The sequence below is a fragment of the Lissotriton vulgaris genome, chromosome 3_2 (assembly GCF_964263255.1).
Source record: "Lissotriton vulgaris chromosome 3_2, aLisVul1.2, whole genome shotgun sequence".
Lineage (NCBI taxonomy): Eukaryota > Metazoa > Chordata > Amphibia > Caudata > Salamandridae > Lissotriton > Lissotriton vulgaris.
The window spans coordinates 246404682-246422701 of record NC_141690.1 but is presented as its reverse complement, the minus strand read 5'-3'; the positions used below and the strand labels follow the sequence as shown (position 1 = coordinate 246422701).

General features: G+C 47.6%; 1 protein-coding gene across 1 annotated transcript in view; it reads left to right on the top strand.

The window, feature by feature from the left end:
* DNAAF9 (dynein axonemal assembly factor 9) overlaps positions 1 to 18020 on the top strand; it is an 816325-nt gene that overhangs the window by 610015 nt on the left and 188290 nt on the right. The window contains exon 29 of the mRNA XM_086964303.1: positions 12027 to 12064. Coding sequence (XP_086820429.1) covers positions 12027 to 12064 — 38 coding nt within the window. The remainder of the gene's footprint in view (positions 1 to 12026; positions 12065 to 18020) is intronic.

The window sequence follows — 18020 nt, the reverse complement described above, 5'->3', positions numbered from 1 at the left end:
TTCAGGCAGTCCTCCTGCCAATCAGGAACTATTGCTGGGTTCTCACTCTCTTCTGTGAAAGAGAGCTACGGCATGGGCCAGATTTCATTTTTGATTCTACGAACAGAACTAAATGGATACAGATAGTTTATCTACCTGTTTTTCCAGTGTATTTGAAACTGTACTCATACCTGGTGGTAAATCAAATGGAAAAACTCAGTTTTCACCATGCCTGTTACCTAAAAATGAAAAAATGGGAATGCTCTCTAGGATTTCCATTAAAGGCTACACACTTGAAATAGAATTTCTCTGTTTTCCATGTTATCGATTGTAACTGAAGTCTCCTACAAATGACTATTATATATTTTTTTGTATGGCCACCCCAAAAGTTGTGGACTGATGCTGCTGGTTATTCAACTCTGCAAAGTGGCCTGGTTACCAAGCATTCGTGCCCTGACATTTAAAGTTTGTAAGTTGAATTGGGTTATACTCTGTTGACATAAGCGAACTTACCTGGAAGTCTCTGGTATATGGTACCTAGGGCCTGTACATTAAAGGGTCACCCCTGGGATGGCACCTCTGGTTGTGGCACCCTGGGTCGAACAAAGGAAGAACTGTAGACTGGAAGGGCAGTTTTAAACAGCTAACCAGACTTTCCCATTTAAAGCAATGACAATAGATGTATATCAGGCCTATCGAGCCCTAAAGCAAGGTGCTGTGTACTAAAAAGTGTAACAGGTATCCTTAGAGGGTTCAACAGTAAAAACCCACAATTTTAGTTTTCACTGTGGAAAAGGCTAGTGGCCCCTTTGGTGAGTGCAATGACAAGCTAACACCTGAGCCTTGCAAACTTCTGAATGGAACTATTAAAGTTAATACTGTAAGGTATGAAACAACTCATTACATTAAGCCAGACTTGATGCCAAAGTCGAAATTAATGTAATGTGTTGGCAGAGCGCAACTTTTATAAAGTTGCCACTTTGTTGTCCAAAGTCGCCTCTGCTTGTACACCGAGACCTCTTTCTGCCCACTTGGAGAGACATGCAAACGACTCTAAGGAAAGGACACAATAGAAGCCTGCGTGTGGGAGAGAAGTGTTACCTCTCCCTGGCACAAAGCCACTCCGGTGTTAGCCAAAAAGGTGAGCTTCAAGGTGAAGCCACCTTTGAAGGGCAAATATGGAGAACACTTTGGAGAGGGGACCCTCTATTGTTTAGCTAGACAGACTTCCACCCTGTTCAGAGAGGGAAAAGAAGTTGGCAAACTGGTTTTTCAGGGGCCTGTAGCCCACTGGTAGCCACACCTCTGGGTTGAGCTAGGTAGCTCTACATGCCGAGAGTGTGGATTCTTCCACCTTGAAAGTGGCAGAATAAAGACTTCTGGCATGTTGGAGCAGGCGCTCACGGAACATCCATGTCCCCTCTCAGGGGATCCGGAAAGAGACACTGAGGCCCTGCAGCGATGGTTGACTGAGAAGTTAGATGATCTTGCCCCAAGGGCAACCCCCCGGTCCTCGGCGATTCGGCAATCTTCGCCGTGGTTTACGGAGGCGCTGCGTATGGCTCGCAGCCAATGCAAGGTTGCTGAGCGGGCCTGGCGCCTTCAATATGATGGGGAGGCTAAACTCGCCTATAGATCGGCGGTGAAGGCCTATCATCGTGACATTCTTGGTGCCAAGCGGGAATACCTTGCCAGGAGGATTGAGGCGGCGGCGAACTCCTGCAAGGAGATCTTCACGATTGTGAAGGAGTTCACGGCCCCTACTTCCTATTCACCCCCGCCTGTATCACCTGATGCGTGGGCGTGTGATCTTGCCACTTTTTTCACCGACAAGATTAAGGCAATTCAGGCCTTTTTCTCGGAGAGCTTGGTGGAGGGTTGCTGTGGCCTCTGGGCAGGACTTGGAACATCGTCCCTGCCTACGGCAGTACTGACGGACTTTCCACCTGTCTCCAGTGATATGTCCCGGGCTCTGCTGGCCAGTCTTAAATCTGGCTCCCCACTTGACCCCTGCCCTGCCAAATTCCTGGCCGGGATGGCGGCAGTGGTGAATCCCCTGGTCAACCCGATCCTCAATGCCTCCTTGAGGGAGGGGAGTGTCCCACGCACCTGGAAAAGGGTGATGGTGATCCCCCTCCTGAAAAAGCCTGGTCTTGATGCCGAGGTCGTGGCCAATTACAGGCCAATCTCACTTCTCCCGGCCCTGGCCAAGATCACTGAGAAACATGTTCATGGCGTCTTGTCGAGCTTCCTAGAATCCAACAATTTGCTCCATCCATCCCAATCCGGGTTCCGTCCAAATTTTTGTACGGAAACAGCGTTGGTGGAGGTCTCTGAGATCATCAGGGAGACCTTGGATGTGGGTGGCAAGGCCATGCTAGTCATGTTGGACCTGTCGGCGGCCTTCGACACCGTCCTCCATGAGGCGCTCCTCGCCAGGCTTTATGACATTGGCCTAAGGGGGACGGTGTTCAGATGGTTTACATCTTTTCTGGAGGGCCGACGCCAGACGGTCTGGGTTTCCCAGAGCTCCGCCGAGATGCCGCCATTGGGAGTCGGGGTTCCACAGGGTTCTGTGTTGAGCCCGACATTGTTCAACATCTTTATGTCCCCCCTGGCGGCTGCGGAGGAGGCTTACGGAGCCCAGATCGTGTCCTACGCCGACGACACGCAACTCCTCTTCACATGTGCAAAAGACCAGCCATTTGATGGGGAGAGAATTCGGGACTGTCTGGATATGGTCTTTGGCTGGTTCCAGCGGAATAGTCTGAAGGCCAACTCCAGAATGTCGGAGGTGCTATTCTTCGGCTGTGCCATCGATCCCGAGTGGCGGCAGTGGTGGCCGGCTGCCATGTGTCCTCCGGCACAATCCTCCTTGGTGGCCAAAAATCTTGGCGTTAAGCTCGATAACAAGCTCTCTCTGAGAGCGCATGTTCTTGGCCTGGCCGGCACCTGTTTCGGCATTCTGAAAATGCTCCGCAAGTTTCTTCCTCTACTATCTGCGGAGCACAGACGGATTACGGTGCAGGTGCTCATTGGATCCAGGCTAGATTATGCCAATGCCCTTTTTCTAGGCCTCCCAGACTACTTGGTCCAGCGTTTGCAGGTGGCACAGAACTCTGCAGCCCGCGCGATCTTTGGTTTGCATAGATGCGCACGGGCTTCTGGGCTTCTGCAGACGCTTCATTGGCTCCCGATCCGGAAGCGGATTATGTTCAAATCCCTGACGCTGGTGCACAAAGCTCTGTTTGGCTCAGGCGCGGGATAACTGCAGAAGAGATTGGCTTTCTATCGCCCTGCTCGCTCACTGCGTTCGGAATCCCTTTTCACTGTTGTGGTTCCACGCGTGAGGGAGGCTCGCATTGGGGTTCGCTCCTTCAGCCTCAAGGCCTCCCAGTTGTGGAACTCGCTCCCACTGGTACTTCGCAGTACTCCCAATTTGCTTCAATTCATGAAGAATTTGAAGACTTGGCTTTTTAATCTCTCTGTTTAGGTGGGTTTCTTTCTTTTGGGTTCTGTTTTTCTTGTTATGTTGTTATACACTGTAAGCTGCCTGTGGAAAGCGCCGGGACACTCTTTTAGAGTAGCCGAGCGCTATATAAACGCTTTTTAACATAACATAACATAACATAGCTAGATGCCACACTTCACAGGAAGATATCAGGTGGGAGGGAAACTGGTAGCCCATTGACGAGTGACCGCGACCTCCCTTTAGGGCATTTCTGGGCATAGAAAGGGCACTCCTGGGCACTAGAACTCCGATCTCATTGGGCTGGAGAAGAAAATAAATCTAAGAAAGCCTGCCTTGCTGCACCAAGGGCCCTGCAAAGAGACATGGTCTGCACCTACTGAACCTGGTGGCTAGCAAAGGAGAAGGGGCTGTTCTGGTCGTGGAAATGTCGACTCCTGAGCCCAGCAGGAGACTCCAATGGTCAGTTGACTGATCTCCTTTTCGCATCACAGTGCCAAAAAGGCTGAAGAATCCTGCTTGTGTGAGTTGGTAGCCTAGATTCCTTAATCACCGCTCCTCGCTGCCTTACAGACCAAAGGTCAACACCTGATACTCAAAAGTTGCCTCTAAGTATGCTGTATCTGGGACAGTCGTCAGAGTGCAGTTAGGTCACCCAGAAGGCAGGTTACCGCCAAAGAAGAAAACACTGAAACCACTGGACCAGGCAGCTGTTAGTCCACTAGCTACTGGACTTCTGCCAGGCTCGAGAGGACTTTGATCGAGGTTGACCACTGTGGATAGGATTGCCTCACCAAGCATGTGGACCCAAGAGTTGCCTGACAAAGACTCCTCTCTTCTGTACAGAATCTTCAGCATCCTTGCGTATGCTGTATCCCTTGCTTTAGAAGACCGTGGCAAGAAGCCACCAGTACTGGAACTGAAGACTGCTTTTCCTGGACAGGTTATTGTTTCTGTGAACCATGCTAACCCCTCTTGACTGTCTCCCTTCCAGAGTTGATTGCCTAAAGTAGCTGAGTAACCACATTTTCTTGAATAAGTTTCTAAGTGTCAGATTTGTTGAATTTTCCAATGCAGTCATTTAAGTAAAAACGTGTTGATTTACTATATCTTGAGCTAGAACCCTCCGGTGGATCTTTTTCGTTTTGGTGTAAAAAATGATTTAAAAATCTAACCTATTTTTATAAATTGGTTTGATGTTATTTTAAGTCTTGGGTATTTCTTGGGTATAGCTAAAGGGGTTTGTATTAAACAGTGAGACCACACCACCACACCATATAATACACCCCATTTCCTCATAGTATTCATCCTTTGCTTCTTTAAATCACATGTTACGTGGTTCTTCAGGCAACTACTTTGTCTTGCGTAGCTAGATTATGTTGCATTAAACATTTAGTTAACCTACTTTTCACAAAGGTATACTAATGAATTGTAATTGTTCATTGATGGTGTATTAAAATGACACTTGCATCTATAACAAAATTTCCTTCCTCAATGAAGTTCAGTTGGGTATGATAAATACATGGAGGTTTCTCCATGCTCATTTTAATAGTTATAATTCAACATTTAACCTGCAAAGGATATTAGAAATAAAACACTCTCATATAAATGTTTGAAAATTTCTGATTGAGACTTCTAACCACAGGATCCTTAACTTGTGAATACCCCAGGTGCCAGACTGGATCAAGATAATTTTTTTGCGCAATTTCCTTGCATACTCCTCGCCCCGGAAATGACCCTGTAGCCACATATAACCGCCACTCTTGCACATTGACAGAAGTTAATTTCTTTCCGTGCCTAGGGATGCGGATCTCTGGCTCGCTTCATAGATTTTCTGTCACCTGACAGGAATGTTTTTCGTGTGCAAAGGATATGTCCTCTGCACAAATTACAGTGAAGCCTTGCAGGGATTGTCACAAACAAATGCCCATGACAGACCCCCACCATATATGTCTTTGATGAATGGGTTCATCGCATGACTCCCAAATTGTGTGGGGACTGTGCTAGAATGACCCGAAAGGTGGTTTGGGACTGTGAGGTCAAGCTCTACATCGCCGAATACAGTTTGAAGGTGTGTAAGTCCTGGCTTGTCTGAAGTCGAGAATACTGATGCTTTCTCAAGGCCGTTCTCGAGAGAGATCCTCTTCCCATTTTAAGTCCTCAGGTAAGTCCAAGTTGAATAAAAAAGGATAAGTCTAAACATGACTCTTCTTCATCCCGACACTCTAGTCAAATGCAGTCGCAGGGATGTCAGGATGCCTCTTGATCTCTGTCTTGGTCTCCTACCACATACTCGATCCCTCAACTCATCCCAATCCAGCTGGGACCATCGATGACACCTTGATAGGTCTGAGCCTTCAAAAAGGCCATGTTGCACTTCTTTGGCACTCTTCTGGCTCCTTCTGGCGTGCCCCTAATCCCCAAGGATCAAGGGAGGCCTCCAGTGAGATTACTGCTGGCGGATCTGTCCTTGGCATGGTCTGGATGTCTCAGACCTGTTGCCAGGTCGACCCGAGGTTCTTGATGATTCCCTATGTGTCATTGCTGGCGCTGACACTCTAGGAAGGATGACGGGTTGGCTTTTTGGTCTTTGATGTGAATCCGACAAGATCGAAGTTTTGACCAACTTGACCTAAGGCACAACTAATTCAGCTTCATTCAGACTCAGATCGGATAGTACCTTTTCCCAGACAGGCCTCTTTGTGTAGGAATCAGAACATAATGATGAAGGACAACAACAGGGACGATGGATGCCAATATTATGAGGAGGGAAACTTATCTTTAGATCTCAGCATCCTAGTGGGTTAGACACTTCCCATCACAGAGGATTATACTACCTACTTGCCCCCCCACCACAAAAAAAACAGCTTCATTTCCTGTTGTCAGAAGGAGAGCTGCAGACGTTTACAACCTCCAATTTCCATCTGTTGAGGTCAAGACCAATGTCCAGATGACACAGACCAACTGCTGGAGTCTCACACTTCCTGGTCCAGGGGTCTTTAGTAGATATGACCAAAACTCATCCTTCCTACTTCTCCTGATAGGGAAGCCAAATGTATGGAGTCATTCAGGAAGCAAATGTCCTCATCAGTCAATGTTGCCTCCACTCTGTGAATGGTAGTTGCTATCTGGAACTTTACTCGCATGTGTTGAGAGATATGGTTAGCGAGATCTTGTCCACAGTCCCTAAAGACTTTTGCATCAATCTTGCATAAATCATACAAGATGGACAGGACACTGAAGTAAATGATCCACTCTTGGCTGGACACCACTAACTGCTTGGGCAGGGCAGTGTGTACCAGCATGGGGCTTAGATGCCATACACAGATGAAATCAACATTCTTTTCCAGTGACGTTCAGGCGTCACTAATGAAAATGCCATTTGACAGCACCTGTTATGTTATTCAGATTAGTAGACAGCTCTATAACTTCAGAGGGCACTAAGCAGGTGTGAGTTTAGGCACACCTATGGCCTAGTAAGACTACTCGAAAAGCCAGGTCTTCGGTTTCTTGCTGAATTTCAATAAACGTGGAGAAACTCTTATTTGTGGCGGCAGGAACAATGTAGGAGAAGGTTCGACTACTGCATCTGGTTTACCGTATGTGTGTGATTTATAGTGCCTTGAAAGTGTTGGTGCGCAACAACAGACAACTGACGTCTCAGTGGGCATAGCAAAAGTATCATCTTGTCACATGAGTAAGTTGCAAGTGCTGTCCGTCCAGCAACCATATACTACTTTTATTTGGATAAACTGGTGCTTTGGCTATCAATCAGGATTTATAAAGCATGGCTAATCACCCAATAGGGTATATTGAGGCGCTTGCCGGCCCCGGAGGTTTATTCGAAAGCCTGGTCTAGGACTGCATTTCTTCCTAATGTTGTAACACTTTTTTTTTTACGTCTGACAATCCATCATCCTTCTAGTTTTCTTTGCTCCCCCTCATTCCTCAAAAGAGGAAGAAAGTCTAAACTTTTCGGATCCCAGAAGAGCCTTACGCTTTTATATCGATTGCACCAATGACGATCTGTTGAATGATCAGCTCTTTGCGGGGTTCACAGGAGCAAATAGTAAGGCGATTGAGAAAAGAACCCTTGTAGGGAAGATAGACCTCTCCATCGAAATCTGCTATACACTGCTGTAAGAAACTGTCTCTATATATACTGCACCAAAGTGAGGTACAGTGTGTGTATAGTCCAAGGGTCTCCAGAGGTTTGGCAGAGGTTAAAGTTAGATAGAACCTTACTCTCTAAAGTGGTAGGTTGATCGAGCAGTAAGGCAGTATCAGAGGGCAGTGTTAAGCATTTGATGTACACACTCAGTCAGCAAATGAATTCACACACACACAAGAACTGAACTCTAGGCCAATTGTTTTGTATAAAAAATATACTGTTTTATTTCTAAAACCAAGCAAGCCTGGTACAGGTAAGCATGTAAATGCTTTTCAGCTACAAGATGCTGTTGTTGAATACTTTCAAAATACAGTAGGACTTTGTACCAATTCGAGTTTACAGGGGTTGCAATGCAATGCACAAACTTAGTAGACTTAGTAGACTCAGTACATAGGAATCAATAGGCTTTTTCAATAAAATGCACTTAGTTTACTTTTCTCAACTGACTCTTTTTGGAGTGCACCTTCCTTTTCTGTGGACATTTTGTACTTTATGCACCTCTTGGCAGCGGGTGTCGGGAGTAGTTGCACCAACGTATAATTGAAACTAACGGAACCTATGTGCTTGACCTTGGTCTGCTGCTGTGTCTTTCGTACCTTTCTAGTTTACTTTTCGGATTACTTTTACTAACACAGTGCTGGATCCTAGATTCAGCACCGGAGCATTTCCTGAAAACAGTTGAGTAAATACGTTTTAGTTAGTTGTACAATTTTTAAAGAATATTATTGTATTTCAAAAGTTGACACTTAGAACATTTTTCACATAGAATCACCAATGTTATCCTATGGGAGGAAATTCACTCTGCAGGTAAGTTACTTTAACAATACTTTTCTTACTCAGGGCTGGATACCTAGATTCAGCTCTGGGACATTTCCTGAAAACAGTTGAGAAAATGTGTTTTGGTTATTCGGGTGTTTTTTAAGGAATATTCTTAGTTTTCAAAAGTCGACACTTGGCAACTTTTTGGGAGAAAAAGTGTCAATGGTATTCTATGAGGAAAAAGAGGTTATCGGTTTCCAGGTAGGTAATTGGTCTTTGGAGTTAGGGTCCTGGGGTGAGACTCAGGGGTCTTCCAGGGTCAGTGATGCACTGTTGTTGCTCCCTCAGCGGCACTCGGGCGGCTGTGTGCAGAGTGTTGAGGCCCAATGTTATCCTATGGAGGATAGGGGGACTCCGGTTGGTGGCTGCTGACAAGCAGGCCACGGGGTTGTGGGAGCAAAGCTCCTAGGGTTAGGCTCAGGGCAAGTTGGGGACCAAGTTAGCACAAAAGGGGCGCCCTCAGCGGCACTAGGGCGGCTGGCTGCAGGGTCATGTTTTGAGGTCGGGTGCCCTGTGGAGTTCAATAGAGACCAAGAAATACTGCAGGCTCGGGGACGTGGATCTTCCAGGAGCGACCACCACTTCGAGGGGTAAGTGGAGATGTTGAGGTTTGGTAAGGCACCGCTGGAACGTCTGATTTTCTTACCCGCTCTGATCGCAGTAGGGGAGGTCCTCTGGATTGGGGCTGCAGGCTTCATCTGGAGGCTTGAGGCAGGTCAGGGGTCACCAGATCTCGGGTCAGGATCGCCGGGGGGACCTCCTCGTGGTATTTTTCCCCTCAAGCTCGGCCCGGGTTTGGCGGGTGTAGAGTGGGCTGGATTCATGGTTCCTGGCTGGCATGAGAACGTCCGGTGTTCATGGGAGAAACAGCTTGGAAAGTGAAGGCATGCAGGTCCTCTGGGGTTTTTGAGGTTGCTGGCTGCTGGACACATCAGGGTTTTACAGGAGGAGGTTCGAGGGGAGGCAAGCCTGTAGGGCTGAGGCCAAGTCAGGGGGCGTCTTCCTCTTGTTAGCTCTGCACGGCGTCTCGTCCTTCTTTCTTCTTTTACTTGGGGTTGCTGGATCTGAGGAAGGAAGGTTCAGGGTGCCCCTAAATACTAGATTTAGGGGCATTACAGGTAGGTAAATTGCAGGGACCAATGGGTCTCTTCCCTGGGGTGTGTACACCCCAGGGAAGAGTGGGCAGGAGCCTGTCCCTGGCTGGCTGGGTCCCCCCCATCCTCAAGATGGCGGGGACTCGAGGTTGTGCTTCACCTCGCCTCCCCCACCTTAGGGGTGGAGTTGGCAGAGGTGAGCACACCTCTTTTCCTCGCTTGTTTTTCCCGCTGGTTTTTCCTCCCAAAGTGGGGTTAGAACCAGTGGGGACCAGTTGCTGAAAGCAGCAAATGGTCTGGAGAGGCTCACAAAGACGGCATGCCTTTGAAGCTTCTTTATCGTGAACCCTGCCCATCCTGGGGGAAGAGGCTGGGCGCCTCGTCCAAGGATGTGCATTGTTTCAGGCCCCGAGAGCAGTAAGCTCTCGACCCAGAGGTCCATAAACTTGTCTGGTGGTGGCAGCCTAGGCAGCCACTCAGTCAGGTCACTGGAGGTTGGTCTCTGTGGTCCATTTTACATTAAATCCCACACTGGCATCAGTGTGGGTTTACTGTGCTGAGAAGTTTGATACCAAACTTCCCAGTCTTCAGTGTAGCCATTATGGTGATGTGGAGTTCGTAATGACAAACTCACATCACCATATACTCTTAATGGCAGCACTGCACTTACAGTGCCCAGGAATGGACCTGGGTACTGTAGGGGTACAGGGCTCCTGCACCTGTATCCTCACCACTGGCATAGGGCACCCAGCTAGAGGGGTGACTGAGGTGTGCCAGGGCAGTGGTTTGTGGGCATGACACACAGGGATGTGTGTCATGTCGACTATTCACTTTGTTCTGCACCAAGACACGTAGCCTGCAAAGGCAGTGTGTGAGTGTCAGGGTACAGGGCCTCTTAGGGTGGCACAATAAGTGCTGCAGGCCTTAGAGGCCTATGGTACCATTTATCAGGGGCTGATATGTGGCCAGAGATGCCAATTGGCTTTAGGCTTCAATGCAGTTTTAGGAAAGGAACCTAGGCCCTGGGTACCTGATTAGCAGGAGCCCAGGCCACACTCAAAAAAACATAAGCAATTCAGCAAAAAGTGGGGGCATACCATGCAAGAACGAGGGCACTTTCTCACAACTGACTAAAAAGCAGCCCCCAGATGCCTTGAGTTCACACGTTATGATTCACTTCTACCTTGATAGCCAGGGACTATGGGAGGGGCACTTTTGCCATTTCTCCTCTAGGAATCTTGACTCTGGGCCATTCCAGAGTTCCACTAACTTGGGAGATACTGCTTTGCTTTCTGTCCTCAAGATGAGGTATCAGTGTTTATAAGTATCCATCAGAAGAACAAGTTACTTATTTTCGTTAACTCTATTTCTGGTGGATACTCTTTTATCTTACTGCTCATTCCCCATCGACCCACTCAACTCTCTTTTCTGTAGAATGGACTCTTTTCTCAACATAAATAGGTCCCAAATTAGAGATCTGCACACTGATCAGTATACAAATCTACGTCCGAAAATATGGGCAGATTTCAGAAAGATACTGACCTCAGCCTGCATGGTTGGTTGGTGTGTGGGGCTCTGGCGTCATTTTCAAGGTGGGACTTGCAGAGCCAGACAATGCCACTTACTGACAACCAATGGAGTTACTGGAAATCAATCTCCTGATCCAGTCTGGTGCATGAGGATATTGACAAGGTGAGGAAACTGCAGCTAGATATTGCATTTACCAGACAGATTTAAGAAGGTAAGTGTTGTGTTCATCAAGAACTTTGGGATTATTTTGAATGTAAAATGTTTTGACATACAGAACCAAATCTGTGTAACACAATAGTATAAGCTCTGCACAGGATTGCTGTAGAGTTCTTCAGCTGCACTAGAGCGGCTGGGTGCAGGGTCCTGTTTTAAGGTCAGCTGCCCTGTTGAGTTCAATCGCGACAAAGATACTGTGCATTATGACCCAGGCCTATTAAAACCTACACAAAGGTTCTGCGTGCCCTCAAACGCGAGCTCCCTTACGAAATAGCAAAAGGAATCTCTGATGACTTTCGCCTAATGCTCCAGTGATCTCTCAAATGGCAGATGCCCTCCAGTTGTTAACTTTGAGTCCAAGATACCTAATAATGACACAGCTTGCCATGTATAGAGGCGGGCTAAACTCATTACATATTTATGAACACCCTCAAATTAGAACTATTCAAACCGTCCTTTGACATAACCAGTGTCCCTTTGTTAACTACAGAAAAAGGGCAAGTAAGAGGTCTCTATTCCAACAATTTGGATTCTGATGTACAGTGTATGCTCATGCCGTGAAGTACCCGTAAGGCAATTTTTGGCCACTTATAAAACACCTAAATGAATAACGTGCAGCAGTATTGAAAATGGTAAGTATTTAGTAAGCAGGACATTGGTCTGTTTTCAATAAACATGTTTAAAGTTAAACATATTGATTAGTTTAGGGAATGCCACCTGTTAACCATTGTATTTTATTTCCTATTAGGTTTCTTTTTCCAAAATTCCTGGACCAGTGTTCACAAGGTGGGTCAATATTGTGCATTGTTTTCTGTGTATTGGTTGGAAAAACAGTGAAGAAATATGTTCCCTCTTTGTATTAAAAGTGAATTAAAAATACCACTCATAAACAATGTCATGTGGGGATATAATCCTCCCCTGCATCGTTTGTTCCACTGAGTTTTTTCGTACTTTGAATTTAAGCTTGATATTTGATTGGGATTGTATTAAATACTAATAAGCATGATCACCGATCACTGCTTGTGTCAACTAAAGTTTTATATAACATATTTGCTCTTCTAAAACCCCCTTTTGGTGGATACTGTCTCAATATTTTGAGTAATATCGAAAATCTCTAGCCTGAAGGCGAAGTATTTTGTGAACGTCAATCCTAAGTTACCTGGTATTAAGTATAGGGATTTCGGCGCAACTTGGCAGATTTGCACAAATTGTAAGTTCTAAAAATTATGTCAACGGTGCTCAAAGGTGTGGAGAACCACTCCACTCCACTCCACAAAACAAAAGCAAAAGCTTTATAAACATGAATTTCACTCCCAAGCACACGTTACGTTTTGTCAAGGTTTCCCTGTTTAACGTGCAAACACAATGATTTCAAACACAATATAAACAATTCCTTTTGGTTCTTTCTTTTCAGGCTTTATTTTGTTGATTTCAGTCACAGCCAACACGTGTTTCGTCGCAATTCGGGCATAATCCTGCGACTTCATCAAGGCTATACTCTTCCAAGTGTAGGGATTTCAAATGTGAATATTGGTGCTTCTGAATGGGTTGCTGTACTCTGTAACTTTGGGGTACAAAAGGGGGTGGTGATGGACGGAGCATCTAAACCAATCAAACACTCACACCCAGTCAACAGATCAGGGTTTAATCCATCACCGTTCTTTAGCCCACTCTGCCACCCCAGTTCAGACATGGCCATATGCAAATCAGTCTGACCCTGTGCCTCATGGGAACAGTCCAGCCCGAACTGCCAAGCCATGCCTTCCCCGGACCGGAAACAAGCTTCGGAGGACCGGTTTCTGGCATTCCAGCCGTCTTCAGTCCGGCTTGCTTGTTTCCGGTCCAGGGAAGGCACGGCTTGGCAGTTCGGGCTGGACTGTTCCCGTGAGGCACAGGGTCAGACTGATTTGCATATGGCCATGTCTGAACTGGGGTGGCAGAGTGGGCTAAAGAACGGAGATGGATCAAACTCAGATCTGTTGACTGGGTGTGAGTGTTTGATTGGTTCAGATGCTCCGTCCATCACCACCCCCTTTTGTACCGCACTACTCTGTAACTTTGACAGATTACTTTATGATGTACAGTGAAAACTTGGACCTATATATAAAAAAGGAAGTGTGCAATGGACGGTTGTGAGACTCCGTGGTACCACTTTGTGGGTCGGAAGTATCACCACATTTGCTGATCTGGGTGCTGGAAAGACCTCACAAGTCGAGGCCCCGCTCCTGCACTTCTCCTACTGAGCCTGAGCATGGGTCCTTGCTGCGCTCCCATGAATTTCTTGGATCCACGACCAATTCAAAGAGCTTTAGAAGGCCATGCACCTCATATTAGAGCAGCATGCCCCCTCTGGAGCGCCTTTGGGGTTCATGGGCAAAGGAGGTACCCAAACTGCATTTCCACAGGCGTGTTCGCCCTCTGTGCCAATCAGGCCCTCTGGATCTATTCCTGGATCCGGACTTACTCCGGTCACAAACCAAAACCTTTGCAGGCGTTCGGCCCCATGGCACTAAGCCCATAGTCTTTCCCGACTTCGATATGGAGCTGAACTAGCGTGGCTCGACATCGCCACTGACTGTCCAGGTCAGAGACAGTCCCTCCTTTCTTTTACAAGCTTTGTGGGGAGTTTGACTGAGGTGGATCTGAGGATCCTTGTGACTACCCTTATCTCCAGGAAGACCCTTTGGCCCAATTAGATGATAAGGGGAATGAGCATCTAGCTCATTCCAGTGGCCTGGACACCTCACTAAAAACTGACCTGGTGTCCCCTCCTAGTGTGGCAATGGAGGAGAGAACATCATTTGCTATGATAGTAAGGATGGCGGCCGAGGTCCTCGACCTTTAGCTAGCCTCTGTGGAAGTTAAGACAAATGTCTTGATGGAGATGTTTCAGACGGAACCTCTACTGCCCTCAAGGAAGCCCTTGAAGACCTGAGCCAAGTCCTGCAAAGGCACCCCCCCGTGCACAGGACAATTGCACGTCACCACTGTCCTGTTCTTAGGTGACAGTTTTCCTCACCCAGCACCCCACCAGATGCAGGCTGTACATAGCAGACTCACTGGGCAGGGCCATTGCTTCATTGGTGGCAGATTGAATATGCGGGCTCTGCAGTGGGGTCTGAAGTCCCAGTGGGCACAGCATTAGGGGAATCTCTCCAACATGGTCCACATTTCATAGGGGATTACGGTATATCTGCAGTGGTGGCTAAAGGACTGTATTTTGGTGACCGATTTTTCGCTTCTAGGCTGGGGCAGCCATCTGGGAGAGGTGGAGATCAGAGGCCTCTGGTCGAGACTTGTCTCCATGTCAATCTGATGGGTAATTCGCTTGACATTGAAAGCTTTTCTGCCCTCCATCAAAGGAAATCTGGTCCAGGTGTTCACAGACATTACGACTGCCATGTGATACTGCGCCTCTGGACATGGCTATAACGTCAGTACATTTTTCTGGTCGTGCAGCACCTGTCGGGATCTTTCAATGCCGGGCAGATGAACTCAGCTGTCGATGCTTCACATACTACAGATGACGACTTCATGCGGAGGTGGCTCAAGGTTTATTCAGGACTGGGGAGAACGTTGACCAGATGTATTTGCCACTGCAGAGAATGCTCAATGTCGGCATTTCTGCGCTTTTGAGTTCACAAACTGACTCTCGCTCGGAGACCCATTCCATCTAGTCTGGATTTCTGGACTTCTATATACCATCCCATCATTACTTCTTCTCCCCAGAGTTCTGAAAAAGATCAGAACCAACTTGGTCCAAGTAATTATGTCGGCTCCGGATTGGGCAAAGAAAATGTGGTGTGCAGAACTTCAGGTTAAGGGCATCTGTCCTCCAATCAGGCTGCCCTTCCGGGACGATCTCCGAGTGCAGCAACTGGGAAGGGTCCTACACCCAAACCTTCATGCTTGGAGATTGAGCGGCGACAGTTGAGAGTCTTCGATCTTCCTCCTGATGTGTGTGAGGTCATTTTGGCAGCCAGTTGTCTGTCAACAAAAAAACTGTATGCACCTGCTGTTGAAGCTAGTTCATGGCTTGGTGCTCTGCGAAATACATTGAAGTGTTGTTTGTTCGGACTTAGCCTGACAAGGCCTTGCACTGGGCACATTTTGCCTTTTGGCCATCTTGGCTTTTTAACGGTCTTCGAATCATTCTCCATGTATAAGTCACCCGGTGTGATATCCTTTTCTGAAAGGTCTTTAGCACATTTTCTCCCAAACCTTTTGTTATGCCCCAATGGGATCTTAATTTAGGTTTAACTTATTTGATGTATTCCCCCTTTGAACCCTATACATACCTTCCGTCGACTACTTCGAACGATCAAGACAGTATCCTTGGTGGTCCATCACATCAGCCAGGGGGATCAGCGAGATGCAGGCTCTTTTTATTCACCCTCCCTACACCAGCTTCTTCCCAGACAAACTGGTTCTTCAAAGCTTTGCCTATTTCCTTCTGAAGATCGTGACACCTTCCCATGTCAGACAAAATATCATGCTGCTGATTTTCTTTGCTGCGCTACACCCCTCTAAGGAGGAAGGTAGACTCCACCGTCTGGACCCTAAAATGGCCCTATTATTCTATGTATATATATATATCTATATCAAAGAACACTGGGTGGGTAATCAGCTCTTTGTAGGGTTCACTGAAACGAAGAAGGAGAAAACAGTGTAGAAATGGACCATTTCAAGATGGTTTGTAATCTGCATCAAGATCTAGTATGCATTAACCAAGAAGCAACCCCATGGGGGCCTGTGGACTCAGTCCACCAGAACCAGAGAATCATCCATTGCATCAGCTTGTGAAGTTCCTGTTCTGGACATGGGTCAGGCTGCTATGTGAGCGCATCCATGGACATGTTAACCAAACACTACTTGTGAGAAGTTGGCCTGATATATGATGCTCACTAGTTCTAGTGATCACCTTGTATCAGTCCAAACAACCCTTATGGTGATTGGTTGTAAGTCAACCGTATAGACCAGCTATCCTAATGGTAGCATGGACAAAGCAGTCTTAGGCTAAACTCTTTTGGCATGTGAAGCCAGCTGTTTTACCACATGTAACCCCTTGAATACCAAATGAAAGGACACCACACAGGTTGTTATGAAAATAAAAAATATATTTATAACTAACAAACACCTCTGAACTCTTTATGAGATCAGAGGGCTAAGCACATGACAAGACTCTTAGGAAAAATACGTTTAAGTTGCACGAATTATAATGGTGCCCTAGGGGCATGACAAACCATATACTAAGTAAATGGGGTAAGTAGAACGATAGAAGAAATGAGGATGTCCAGAGGCTGTAGAATCGCTGGGGCTACACTTCCCTAACCTTAGGTAAGGAGCAGGAGGCCCACGGGACGCGTGTGCAGTGTTAGAACACACACGCGAGTGTCAATGCAAAGTCAATGGGCATGAACAATTTACAAAATAGGTGAGTAAGGACAGTTCCGACTGGTTGAGACTGAAACTACAGGATACCTGGACACTAGGAGAGTCAATCTACCTATGAGCACCGAAATGCTCTCGTTACCTCACCCACGGCCTGCGAGTGCATAGATGTGAAAGTGTGTCGGGTTTCTGCATTGAAGTCAATGGAGCCTTGGAGAAAGATGCTGCAGGCGACCAGGAGGAAGATGTCCGGAGTGATCCAAGGGCGGATCGAAGAAGATGGAGACCTGAAAGCAGAGGGGACAATGTTCAAAGTCACTAGCCAGTGACCGGAGTGGAACCAGGAAGGAATCAGATGATGTTGTCGCGATCAGGTGAAGAGGTGACGATGGACTCTGCAGCCACGTGAACCAGGAGGTGTGTTCGACGACCAGGATGGAGGCACGAGCTGTCCCACGCAGGCTCACGCTGTCGGCGGTGTCTGTTCCAGGATCGGAGTCAACAGGCCTTGGCAAATGGAGCCCACGCGGCAAGTGAAGATGGCGTCTGGTGCGGACCATGGGGGTCCGGGGTGCTTCTCTTTTGGAAGGAAGCAAGGGCCAGTCTGGAGCAACCGGACCAGCGGTGTAGATTTCGAGGTTCGTCGTCTAGGAGGCCACTAGCCAGCCGGCAAGTGACCAGACAACGCGTCGAGTAGCAATCAAGCAGAAGGGCCCCACGCAGATCTCGTGGATACTGGAGGGCTGGTCTTCGGTGCAGGAGCTGCTCGGGGCTGGGGCTTCTCAATCCCCAAAGCACTTTCTCGAGGGTGCCTCAGAGGTCGTGCTGGAAGCGAAGTGCAGTTCTTCAAAGATGGCCGGTCCCACGTGTCTTGTCACACCCACGGGTCTCAGCTGTGCTGCAGATGTGGGACAGGTCGGAGAGGTCTGGGAGTCCAGGTTTCGTCGAGCTCTGAGGTCTGGTTCCGGCAGGAAGGACGACAAAGTTAACCGCTAGGACGCTTGATGTTGCCAGCTTGTGCAGGGTGGTCACTCCTTGGCCACAAGGGAGATTTCTTCAGTCTTCTGTGGAGCAGAACGTCTAAGTCCAGAGTTTCCTCTTGTAAAGTTGTTCAGGATAATCTAATTTGGAATGGGACCAGCTCCTACCTTTATTCTGCTAAAGGGGCTGTACTAGCGACTAGGTCCCTCCCATGGGTGGGACCAGGAAGGGGGGTGGTTACACCCCCTATCCTTTGTCCGGTTTCGCGCCAGAGCTGGGGCTGGAGTGCCCCAGCAACTGGTTTGAACCGGGGTATGCACAGGGACACCTTGTGCCCCAGGCATGTCTCATTCCTTTCAGCCCTTCCTAT